Genomic DNA, 12,577 nt, shown 5'->3' with positions numbered 1-12,577 from the left:
GACCCTTGGTTTTGACTCGGGTCATGATCTCAAGGTTTGTGAGATCGAGCCCCACGTGGGGCTCTGGGCTGACAGTGCAGAGCCTTCTTGGGATTCTTTCTCTCCCTCTCTGCCCCTCCTGTGTGCATGCTGTCTCAAAAATAAATAATAAACATGAAACAAACAGGAGAGGTAAATAAAGCTAAATGAGGTCATAATGTTGGGGCCCTAATCTGAAAGGACTGAAGGACTCTTGTCCTTCCAAGAGGAAAGAGGCCAGAGCCCTCTCTGCAGGGACACAAAGAGGCCACGTGAGCACAGAGATGGTGGCTCCCACAAGCCAAGAGAAGAGGCCTCACGATGAAAGCTGCCGCCACCCAGATCTTGGACGTCCAGCCTCCAGACTGTGGGTACTGAGTTTCTGCTGCTTGAGCCCCCCAGTCTGTGGGGTTCTGTTACGGCGGCCCGAGCTGAGGAATACAAGTATGCCCTCCCCACAGCCAGAAAACCAGAGCCGTGATGGTCACCATTTGTTCGGGGTGATGAAAGTTCTGGAATTGGATGCGGTGATGCTTGTGCAATGCTGTGGGTGTACTTCATTCTGTGCAATTGTATGCTTCAAACTAAAAAAGACCACAGATTGTTATATGTATTTTACCACAATCATTTCTCCTTTTTATTTTTTGAGAGAGAGAGAGAGAGAGAGAGAGAGAGAGAGAGAGCGCGCGCGCGCGCGACAGCGCCGAAGTGAGCAAGGGGCAGAGAGGAGAAGTGGACTGAGGGAGAAGGAGGAGGCTCACCCGAAGCAGGGCTCAAGCTTACCCAACGTGGGGCTTGAACTCACGAACCGTGACATCATGACCCGAGCCGAAGTCATATGCTTAACTGAGCCACCCAGATGCTCCCCACAATCTTTAAGAGTTGACAATATACCAAACCACTGAGTCGTACACTTTCAATGGGTGAATTGTATGGTGTGTGAACTGTACCTATGGTGTGTGAATTACATGTCAATAAAGCTATTTTCTAAGAACTCAGAGTCCAAACAGTGACTAGTAATCAACTAATTTCAAAACCAAAATGGCTGAACATTCTTTAACAAGTGGGACAGTGAGAAATTATATGTGATGGGGATGCAGAGGCACTTTAGTATCTGCTACGGACCGGACTGCCAAAAAGAAACGTCCCTTGGGCCTACTCCCCTGGGAGGGTGGGGGCTGGTCTGGCAAGGTGCCACCCTGGTGAAGGCTGTGTTCCATGGTGGACCGGGGGGTGGGGGTGGGGTCCCAGCCTCTGCCCAAACTCGGGGGCCGCAGGGGGTACCGGGGACAAGGCCTGTCTCCCCACCCTGGCTCTCAGCACCCTGAGAACTATTTGCCTCCCATTTTTTTTTAATTTTTTAAATGTTTTACTTATTTTTGGGAGAAAGAGTGCCAGCAGAGGGGGGGCAGAGAGAGGAGAGACACAGAATCCGAAGCAGGCTCCAGGCTCTGAGCTGTTGGTACAGAGTCCAACATGGGGCTCAAACCCATGAACCGTGAGATCGTGACCCGATCATTGACCTGACGCCCAACCTACTGAGCCACCCAGGCGCCCCTGGGGTTGACTTTTTTTTTTTTTTTCATGTTTACTGGCCCATATACATTTTGAGTTCTGTAAAAAAGCTCACAAAACTGGTTTCCAACATTTGCTGTTGTTTTGGTTCTCACTCTGATACTGTGAATACAGACAGGGAGGAAACACTGCTGTTCTACACGGGGGGTGGAGTGAGGGGAAACGGTCGCTGCCAAGCGTTTATTGCGCCACGCATCTTGCCGATTATTTTTTAATACGTTACATTACTTCTAACTTTCCCAACAACCCTGGGAGGCGGTTATCACTAAAACTGGGGCTAAGAGAAGCTGGTTAATTAGCCCGAGGCCACTGGGCTGGGAACGGGGACCTGTGGTCACTTGAGTCCTAAGGCAGTACCTTGGCTTTCCGGTAGCTCCTTCTCTTCTTAGAGGCCTGGGCAGGGAGAGGCTGGAGTCAGCAGGCCGCACGGCGGTCCACCCAGTCCCACACGTGCAGAGAGGCGTCGCTTGCTGCCGATAACAAGGTCCTCGGCTTGTGGGGGTGCCAGGTGTGGGTAGTGACCAGTGGCGCAGTATCTGTCTGATTGTCTTCCAGGAAGATGTGACCTCTGTGAGTGAAGACAGGTTCTACTTGGCCCCCCGTTCCGTCCCAAGATGTGGCATCATAGACCTGGACTGTCCCATCAAAACCTGAGGAAGAACAAGAAAAGAGAGGATTGACACTGAAACTCTAAGGTAATTTTTCATTTTTTTGAAAAAAGTTATCTCTATGCCTAACGTGGGGCCTGAACTCACGACTCTGAGATCAAGAGTCGCATGCTCTGCTGACTGAATCAGCCAGGCACCCCTAAAGTAATTTTTAAAGTTTGTTTGTTTGTTTATTTATTTATTTATTTAGAACGTGAGTGTGTGGGAGGGGCAGAGAGAGAGGGGGAGAGAGAGAATCCCAAGCAGGCTCCACACGGTAAGTGCTGACTCCAATGTGGGGCTCGAACTCACGAACCATGAGATCTGACCTGAGCAGAAACCAAGAGCCGGCTGCTTAACCGACTGAGCCACCCAGGCGCCCCACCCCTAAAGTAATTTCATAGTTTGCTCTGTGGTACTAAAACAGGCTATAGGATGAAAAGTCAAATAACAAGATGCTTAAGGCCAGGGGCGCCTGGCTGGCTCAGTCGGTATGGCATCCAACTCTTCGATCTCAAGGTCATGACTCTGAGTCCCACACTGAGTGGAAATTACTTTAAAAAAACAAAAGATGCCTGAAGCCAACCGAAGGGCACATATCCTCTGCCCTCAGTGTCGGCTCCACAGGGCATGTGATGGTGTATTTCTGTTGTTCATCTATTATGTGCCAGGCGTGAGGCCAATCCTAGACATGAATTCTTTTAATCCTCAGAACTGTATGAAATCGGTACTCTTATTCCCTGGGGAACCAGGGAACTGAGGCCTCAGAGTCTTCTGAGTCTTGCCTCCAATTCCAGTCCTGCCACATGTGAACCCTCTCAGCAGATGGCCTTGCCTCCTGCTTGGTAGGGATACGGAAGGCTTTAGAGAGAAGCACCCTCCTGTCCCCCATGACTTAGCTCTACCCACACTCACTCCAGCCCACTGTCTACTTGCTACCAAAAAGCCAATTCCTCCACCAAGCACGGTTCTTTCCTTCTGTTCTTTCTGGATCCTGCCATTATCAACGATCTTTTCTTAATCTCTCGACTATTCTCTCAACCTCTCCCTTCAATGGATCCTTCCCACTGGCTTTTAGAGATGCTCATTAACACCCTTATCTGGCTAGAAACTGCCAGGCCAGACCCAGGAGCCTACGGACCCGGTGGCCTGCTATCATTTGAAAAGCAAGCAGGCTGGGAAGCACTTTGCCATACCCTCAGCTCTTCCTGGAGCCGTCCCGGGGCCACCTTGCTGCCTCGTTCTCTGCAGGCCTCTCGGCCAACGTCGGCTCCAAGCTCCCGCCCAGGTAGGAGAGGCCTGCTACTGATGTGGAAGTTTAGTAGCCAGAATGGGGAAGGGCCTGCCACAGAAGCAACTGGAGAGCTGACCTCGAACTTTCAGCTCGGGGCCAGATGTATTACGGGGCTGTAGGCTCCTTCCTGAGCACCATACGGTCCTCTGGAAGAGAGGGATCAAGTAACACACACGAAAGGATGCCCGACGGTACCTGAAATGGCCAGGCAGTCGTCCAGGCCTGGAGCCCAGGTCACTCGCAGCAGCTCTGGGGCAGGGCTCGGTGCGGACACGGGGCACCGCCCCGAGCTCACAGGGTGGCAGAGATCCCGGGGATCAAGGAGACAGAGCTGCCCGTCTGAGCCAAGGCTGGCAATGCTGGGCCCAGGGCCCCGGTGTCGGCCCCCAACTTCAGCACACCACCTCCTTGCAGTGGCCCCGGGGCCGGGGCCGGCATTCTCTGACGGCGCCCACTTCTGGCGGATGTCAACGAGCCCCAGCCGGCCCGAGGCACAGCAGAAGGCAAAGGTGTCTGCGTCCAGGACCTGCAGGCTGCTCAGCTCCTCACTGTCTCCGACCCCTGGAAGACACACGGTGACACAGAAAAGCTGCTGGAGTCACAGGAGTCCGGCCGGGCCCGGGCCCCTTCCTCCGGAAGCTTCCCTCTGGCCCCAGGCACCTCGCCACGCTCCGCCCAGCTGGGTCGGTGCCGGTCCCGGACCTGCCTCCTCCAGCCCCGATGCGGGAGCCCCTCGAGGCCAGGGCCCGCCTCGCCTCCACCTGGTCTCCCTAGCACCTGGCACACGCGGCTGAACTCTCTTCTTCACACGGCTAAGGGGGGCCGCCAGGAGAGGCCGGCAAGGGCCGAGCTGCTGCGGTACCTGAGGAGTACGTGGTCTTCTGAGTTTCCAGATCCACAACCTTCAGACCGCGGAGCCTCGCCCCGTGCAGGACTCCGGGGGCCATCGAAGAGAAGATGGCCACCCTAGGCCAGAGACTCCCCTCCTCCTCCTGCACGGCAATGGTGCTGACAGCTTGAATGACGTCTGGGGGGAAAGGAGGAGAGGCTGAAGCCCGGGACGGTGAGGAAGTCTCCAGACCTCACAAAGTGAGGGCCGGCCAGCAGTCTTCCCTCGTGCCTTTAGGAGGTCAAGGAAGAGAAAGGGAGCTGACAGGTGGCAAGGGAGGATGTGAGACACGAGCACTGTGTTCCGCTCCCATTTCTGAAACGGTCACAAGTGCTTCCGTCTCTTTCCAATTTGTCCTACACACGGTTCTGCAGAGGGGAGATAATGAACCATAGTAGCCACCTCAGAACCCCAAGAGCAGTTGGGGCTTTTTATAGTTTTGCAAAGAACAAATAAAGATAGAAGCAAGCAGAGAGCACCCTGATGATTTACATCGTAGGTGAAAATAATGGTACAGAGGTCATGAACTAATAGTATTTCTTCAGACGCATGTTCCATGACCTCCAGCGATCTGCTGAAGCCCAACAAGTAATGGTTACAACACAGATGTCGTCTTCAGACATAGACGGGGCGGGAAGGCCCACGAAGTTGTGAACAGAAGAGTCGCCGGACCTCAAGCTGAAGGAAATTTCAGTTGTGTTTGTCTCAGCCTGCTTGGTTCTCACCGCCACCTGCTACGGTTGCTGCTTCTCTTAATAGCAGCCATTTTGGACTCGGCTGAGAACGAGTTTGCTGCACACACTACTTAATGGGGGACGCAGATTTTCCACTTTTTTTCTTGCTCCGAGACAGGCTCATTATTTGGTCTCCGCATTCTCTGAAGAAAACGGAGACCTATCTATTCTTTAAATTCCGCAGGCTAGGTAAAAGCCAGCATGAGGAAGGAACGGGTAAGAAGGAACGCTGACGTGGCTTGTCAAGCGAGCACATGGCAGCAAGTCCCCCTGAGAGCGCTCCCATCCCAGGGGTGCACGGCCGTGTCCGGGCCGGGCTAGAATGCAGACGGCCCTTGCGTGTTGCTCCTCAAGCCCACGGGCTCCGGGTGGCCTTGCCCCAGACTTATTGAACGTAATCGATCCTTCCACAGGAGCTACGCAGGCTCGGAGCAGACACAACAGCTGAGCCTCAGGACCAGCGTTGGTCTCTGGGGAGCACCGGTGGGGCTGGGATTCAAACCAGCCCCAGGAGAGCCTGCCTGACTCTCCTGGGCCGCGTGTGAGCCCCTCTTCCCTTTCCACACCCTCTGAGGAGCCTGGAACAGATTCCCCAGGACCTGCTGCTCAGATGTGATCTGTCCTCTGATGGGGGAGAGGAGGCGGCCACGGGAGAGCCGTCAGAGACCTATTTCAAAGATGGGGTGGGAAACAAGGCTTTGGAGCCTCCTGACTGGAGAAATCACTTTACAGTTATTCAGAAAGAAGTGCAGGCCTCCTCCTTCTCCTCTCTCTAGTCAGTGGTAAAATGCTCTCCTCCAGGGAATCCACACCACATTTAGCAAACCAGCCCCAAACGGAAAAGAGAAATGACTAGAAAATCAAAGCAAAAGACACAGTGAGGCACCTCCAAGAACTTGGCAATAAAAGAAGGCTGTGGCTGAGGATTAACCCAACACAGAATAGGTCAGAGCAGAGGTAGGCACACTCCTAAGGAGTCAGAATGGCGCCCTCACCTGCAACACTGAGCAAATGGATGAACGGTGATCTAAAGGACGGTGGTGTCCCTGAGAGGGGGCTGTCTAGCCATGGGAACAAAGAAAACACTGGGGTCTGTCCAGGGCAGGAGGGGCCACGCCAGACTGAATATTGAACTTCAGAGTGGCTACAGCAGGTGAAATTCAGCTGAGACCTTTCGAAATGTATTCATCCAGCTCAATGGTTTCCCCAGCCCTAGTGAAAGAAGACGCCTCGGGCGCTCACCAGGGGCACGGACAGCAGTGAGGCCTGGCCAGCGGAGCCTTCTCAAGTTTTATACTTTCTGCCTAAGACAACTTGCAAAAACACAATCTGGAAACTTCTCAGCTGATTCCTCTTGTTACGGTTTCATTTAGCACGCAGTCTTTGATTACATTCCATCTTCTATAGGCAAAGAATAAGGACCTGGAATATTCCACGTTTAGGGACACTCATGGCAGTCTTTTGAGTCTGCTGAGTACGTCTGCTTCTATAAACAGATTAGTTTAGGACGTGGTAACAATATCAAGTTTTTGAGACAACAAAGCTGTGGGTCAAAACCTGGACCTTGGAACATTCACCTAGGTAATGCTACGCTTTTAGGCTTCTAGGCAAACAGCTGGCCAATCTTCCCTAGGCTCTGGAATATTCTGCTCTAATATCTAGGGGAAGGTAAGTCTTGATCTGATTTCCCATTCCCACATGAATGTCAAAGCAAGCCCCCTTCGGCCAGTAGCTCTCCTGGGCCTGGGGCTTTAGGTCCTATTTGGCACCTGGTACCAAACAGGCGCCTCCACACGGTGAGACTCCTCTCCCACTCATCTCTAAACAACTGCCACCCCACATGGCCTATTTTTAGGCAAAGATAAAGAAACAACTAAAAGTTACTGGCATAATCATGGACAGACAGAAAGATCAGTGGAACAGAACTGAGAGTCCAGAAATAAATCCTCGTATTTATGGTTAAGCAACTTTCAACAAAGGCATCAAGACAAATCAGCGGAGAAAGGTGAGGCTTTTTGACAAACAGGGAAGAGACAACTGGATATTTCCACGCAAAAAGATGAACTTCGACTGTTACTTCAAGCCATACACAAAAGGGAACACTAAAGAGATCACAGGCTTACATGCTGGTGCTAAAACAAACTCTGGGAGAAAAATAAAGCAGAGGGGACAATCTGTGGGTTAGGTAAAGATTTCCTAAATAGGACCCTAAGAGTACAGTCCTTAAGAGAAAACACTGACAAACTGGACCTCATTAAAATGTAGACCTCTTATGCTTCAAAACACTCTTAAGAACGTGAAAAAACAAGCTACAGACTGGGTGAAAATATTAGCAAAACACGTACTGGGCGAATAATTTGTATGTGGGACGTACAGCGGACTCTTACAACTCAATGAAGACAAAAAGGTAAATCAAAAACTGGGCAAAATATGTGACCAAATATTAGCACCAAGAAAAGAAGAAGCATCTATGTTGTTGCTTTGCTGTTGTATCCCCGGCTGGACACATCCAAAGAGCACAAAGAGGAATTGTTGACTGAATGAGGAGATGTTAGCTACTGCTACAAATAATAGTAACAGTAATTATCATAACTGTTCCCCTTTAAAAAGTTTATTTAGGGGCGCCTGGGTGGCTCGTCGGTTAAGCGTCTGACTTCGGCTCAGGTCATGATCTCATAGTCTGTGGGTTCGAGCCCCGCATCGGGCTCTGTGCTGACAACTCAGAGCCTGGAGCCTGCTTCCGATTCTGTGTCTCCCTCTCTCTCTGGCCCTCCCCTGCTCATGTTCTGTCTCTCTCTGTCGCAAAAATAAATAAAAACATTAAAAAAAAAATTAAAAAAAAAAATAAAAAGTTTATTTATTCTGAGAGTGAGAGATGTGATAGGGGCAGAGAGAGAGAGAGAGGGAGACAGAGAATCCCAAGCAGGCTTCGTGCTGCCAGCACAGAGCTTGACATGGGGCTCAAACTCATAAACCGTGAGATCATGACCTGAGCTGAAACCAAGAGTTGGACGCTTAACCGACTGAGCCACCCAGGTGCCCCTTCCTCCCTTCCTCCCTTCCTCCCTCCCTCCCTCCCTCCCTTCCTCCCTCCCTCCCTTCCTTCCTCCCTTCCTCCCTTCCTTCCTTCCTCCCTTCCTTCCTCCCTCCCTTCCTTCCTTCCTCCCTTCCTCCCTTCCTTCCTCCCTCCCTCCCTTCCTCCCTCCCTTCCTCCCTTCCTCCCTCCCTCCCTCCCTTCCTCCCTCCCTTCCCTCCCTTCCCTCCCTTCCTACCCTCCTCCCTCCCTCCCCTCCCTTCCTCCCTTCCTCCCTTCCCTCCTCCCTCCCTTCCTCCCTCCCTTCCTTTCCTCCTCCCTCCCTCCCTCCTCCCTCCCTCCCTTCCCTTCCCTCCCTCCCTCCCTCCCTTCCTTCCTTCCTTTCTTTCTTTCTTTCTTTCTTTTTTTCAAAGTGATCTCTACGCTCAACGTGGGGCTCAAACTCATCACCCCAAGATCAAGAGTCACAGACTCCACAAACTGAGGCAGCTGGTACCCCCGTAAATGTTCCCTTTCATTGACAAATCTGCCTCCAGGAACCAGCTCAAAGCAAAATGGAGGCAAGGACCACATTGCTGCTCAGTAAGTACCCTACCACTTTTTTTCAGAGCCCGTACACCTGTACTGAGATCAATTATTATCATCTGACTATACTTAGACCCTGACATGGTTCTGAGCAGACCCTGAAGTTAGACTAGACCCATGACCAGGTCGTGTTACTATCTTTGTAACTTTCAACAAGTTAGCTTCTCTGGGACAGACTCTGTTCTCAGACTTCTGAGAATATAATGATATCATGCATGGAAAATACTTGGTACAGTGCCTGGAGTATAATACGCTTATTAATATTACTGTCACCTTGTACAGATTATTGGTTAATTTGAGCAAGTATCTATTAAACGTACAGAGAAACCAGAACATCAAAGGGCCTGGGACAGCATGCCATCTCAGCCTGCTGGGGGTGGGGGAAAAAACAACAAAACTGCCTCATGAAGATCTGAATAGGCATTTCACCAAAGAAGATATATGAATGGCTGATAAGCCCATGAAAAGATGCTCAATATTATTAGTCATTAAAAAGATGTAAAAGAGGGGGACCTGGGTGGCTCCGTCGGTTGGGCGTCCGACTTGAGCTCGGGTCATGATCTCACAGTCCGTGAGTTCAAGCCCCATGTCGGGCTCTGTGCTGACAGCTCAGAGCCTGGAGCTTGTTTCGGATTCTGTGTCTCCCTCTCTCTCTGACCCTCCCCCCGTTAATGCTCTGTCTCTCTCTGTCTCAAAAATAAATAAACGTTAAAAAAAAAAAAAAGATGTAAATAAAAGCCACAAGCAGAAACAATTTCACGCTCAATAGGATGGCTTTAACAAAAAAGACAAAAACAAATGTTAATGAGGACATGTAAAAATAGAAACCCTCAGGCACTGTTGAGGGGAATGTAAACAATGAAGCCATTTTGGAAAACACTTTGGAAGTTTCTTTAAAAAATCAAACATAAATTTACCACCTGACCCAGCAATTCCACTCCTGTCTATCCAAGGGAAATGAAAACTTATGTCCACACGGAAACCCGTAGATGAATGTTCTTGGCGGCATTCTTCATAATAGCCAAAAATCAGATCCATCAACTGGTGAAGGCTGGCCCAATAGAATAGATCCACACAGTGGAATACTAATCGGCCACAAAAAGGAACCACTGATTCACAATGTATCACTGCCGTTCATCCTGACAGTGTCTGGGGCACCAGGTGCCACCAGGTGTGACACAGAAGACCTCAAAGCACTGTGAGAAGCGAAAGAGGCCACATACAACAGACTGCATACTGTACGATTCCACTGACAGGACATGTTCAGAAAAGGCGAACCAACTATAGAGACAGGAAGTAGGTTAGTGGTTGCCGGGGGCAGGTGTGGGCATGGGGATTAGCAGTAAACGGCACAAGAGATGTTACTGGGGTTATGAAAATGTCCTAAAACTGATTTATAGTGATGGCTGCACAGCTCTTAAGTGTACTACAAATCACAGAACCGTCCACTTACAATGTGTGAATTTGAATAAAATTGTAAAAAAATCATCATAGGTACAAGGAAACGATACAAACTGGCAGCTACAACATTAGACAAGTGACAAGTGACAAACAACGAGGGAAAAGCCCTCTGAGTCAGCGACTTCGAAAAGCAAATGAGCACAAGAGCGGCCGTTCTGTGCCAGTGAAACTTGGGGAGAAGCCAACAGCTGCCAGCCAGTTTCTGGGAAGCGTCTAAGCGAGGCGGCGTGGGGCCGGGGACAGAGGGTCACACAAGCAAAGGGCCGGTTCCAACAGTGGTCCTGAGCCCCCGAGGCTCGTCTCCATTCTGGCCGACGGTGGAAGGATGGAAGGGGCTGGATCAGGGCTGCAAGCTCTTGGCGCCTCCCGGATGGGAACCCGCGGACCCACTGCCGGAAGGAGCCCTATTCCGCGTGAGGGAACGGGATCAGCACTCCCAGCTCCTTTTCCTGTTCCCGCCAGGGAGCAGAGTGACCTAAGAGGGAGACTGGTCAGCCCCGCCTCGCCTCCTGCTCGCTCCTTAAGTTTCCATGGCCACGAAGAAAGGGGACCTCTTTGCCCCCGCCGCCACCTCCTGCAAGAGGCGAGCTCACCTGAGCGACCCCAGCTCTGCCCTCGCAGCCGCCCCTGCTGGGGGGAGAGGCGCCGCTCTGCTCCCAACTGGGTCGGCAAACTCAGTTCCTGGAGCGAGCTACAGGAAGCTCCATTTGGGAGCTGTAAGCCGGACTCTGGTAGCTAATGCATCTTTGCCCATGACCAAGTAGATACTGCATTTTCATTCCCGCCTGGCTCCGAGAATGCTTTTTTTCTTTTTTAGCATTTATTTATTTTTGATAGAACGCAAGCGGGGCAGGGGCAGAGAGAGGCGGATGGGGGACCTGAGGCGCGCTGTCAGCACAGAGCCTGACGCGGGGCTCAAACTCACGAACTGTGAGATCATGGGCCAAAGTTGGGTGCTCAACTGACTGAACCGCCCAGGCTCCCCTGAGGCTCTTCTTAACTGGCTTACATTCGGGGCAGGGGTGTAGGAGTATCAGCCCAGCCCCCACCACGTCAAATTCACTCACCACTGTCCTCTGTCACCTGCCACACATGCAGGTGACAACCTGGAAGACCACTGGTTACCAGCAACCTATTCAAACCAGATAGGAAGTATCAGTCCAGACGGTGGGGCGCAACCCCGCCTACCTCCCCACCCCCCACACGCACCCTCAGCTTGGGATCCCTACATTCCCCACACTGGGAGAGCTTCCTGCAGGAAGGGGTCATCAAGACCAGTCACCCCCATGTAACAGATGAGGGACAGCCCCAGAGCTCACGGGAGTCACGGGATGGAGCCCAGGCTTCTACGTGGCCTGGTGGGTCCTCACAGGACACCAGCACGGAGCCGGGACACGCAGCCCTGACCCAGAGACTCTCCGCCCCCGCCGACTGGGGCTATTAGTCCCCGCTACCCAGCACCAGCTCTTTGACAAACTGCACTCCCTGGAACAGCTCCGGTGCTCTGTGGGGAACATTCGTCCCCAGGTCTGCGAGGGACATGAAGTTACCGGAATGATGGTTTTTTAATATTGTGAATCCGGATGTGTGGGCACGCCTGTGTGCTGAGAGGGTAGGGGCAGAGGTGGCGATCAAGAGGCAGGACGCCCCGGACGTTTCTAGCCGCTCCACCCCAAATGGAAGGGCTGGGTCACGGAGCTGACCATACCTTGTGTCCAGCACGTGCTTCAGATCAAAGACAGACGTGTCTGAAAATCCTCCGTGGCGTACCTTGAAATCTCTTTCTGGGAATAAGCCCTGAAATGCAAAGGGGTGGCTGGTCAGAGAGCCTGCTTTCCCAAGGAACGTTTCAGACGAACTCTGGGGGGGGGGGGCGGGGGGAGGGGGGGGACAGAGAGAGAGAGAGAGAGAGAGAAAGAGAAATAAAGAGAGAGAGAATCCCAAGCAGGCTCTGTGCTGGCAGTCCAACTCAGGGCTCAAACCCACAAACCGTGAGATCGTGACCTGAGCCAGTGGGGCACCTTAGCCACCAGAGCCACCCAGGCGCCCCGGTTCTTCTAACGATAAAAATGCAACAGCCACCAATTGTCCAGTGTTCGCTGGGTCAGGCACTGTGTTTAGTGCCTTTTCTACATCATCACATTGAATTCTTACAACCACCCCGTCACGTAGGTTCTTGTAATCACTCCGATTCGAAAATGACAACACTTGGGCACAGGGCGCTTGAGCAACTTTTCTAAGGTCACACAGGGATTACGTTGTGAATCTGCACCCAAGTCTGTCTGACCAAAGTTCATGCTCTCGGTCACCAGACGCCACTATCTCCACTATCTCCCCGTG

General features: G+C 51.8%; 1 protein-coding gene across 5 annotated transcripts in view; it reads right to left on the bottom strand.

Moving 5' to 3' along the window:
- The window catches only part of WDR73 (WD repeat domain 73), a 28,605-nt gene that overhangs the window by 13,904 nt on the left and 2,124 nt on the right, over positions 1 to 12,577 (bottom strand). For 3 of the 5 annotated variants that reach the window (XR_002158041.3, XR_002158043.3, XR_890380.4), the window contains exons 4-8: positions 11,946 to 12,034; positions 11,305 to 11,369; positions 4,397 to 4,561; positions 3,730 to 4,095; positions 1,951 to 2,243 (exon numbers count right to left, since the gene is read on the bottom strand). Coding sequence is in view for 1 of the 5 variants with exons in the window: in XM_011282768.4 (XP_011281070.1) it covers positions 2,008 to 2,243; positions 3,730 to 4,095; positions 4,397 to 4,561; positions 11,305 to 11,369; positions 11,946 to 12,034 (921 nt within the window). In the remaining 4 variants the exon portion in view is untranslated. Of the gene's footprint in view, positions 1 to 186; positions 603 to 1,788; positions 2,244 to 3,729; positions 4,096 to 4,396; positions 4,562 to 11,304; positions 11,370 to 11,945; positions 12,035 to 12,577 lie in introns of those variants that run through there. The other 2 variants (XR_002158042.3, XM_011282768.4) reach the window with 2 other exon arrangements.

Source organism: Felis catus, chromosome B3 (assembly GCF_018350175.1).
Source record: "Felis catus isolate Fca126 chromosome B3, F.catus_Fca126_mat1.0, whole genome shotgun sequence".
In the NCBI taxonomy this organism is placed as follows: Eukaryota; Metazoa; Chordata; class Mammalia; order Carnivora; family Felidae; genus Felis; species Felis catus.
Note: the sequence above shows the minus strand (reverse complement) of the source record. Positions and strands in the feature narration are given on the sequence as shown.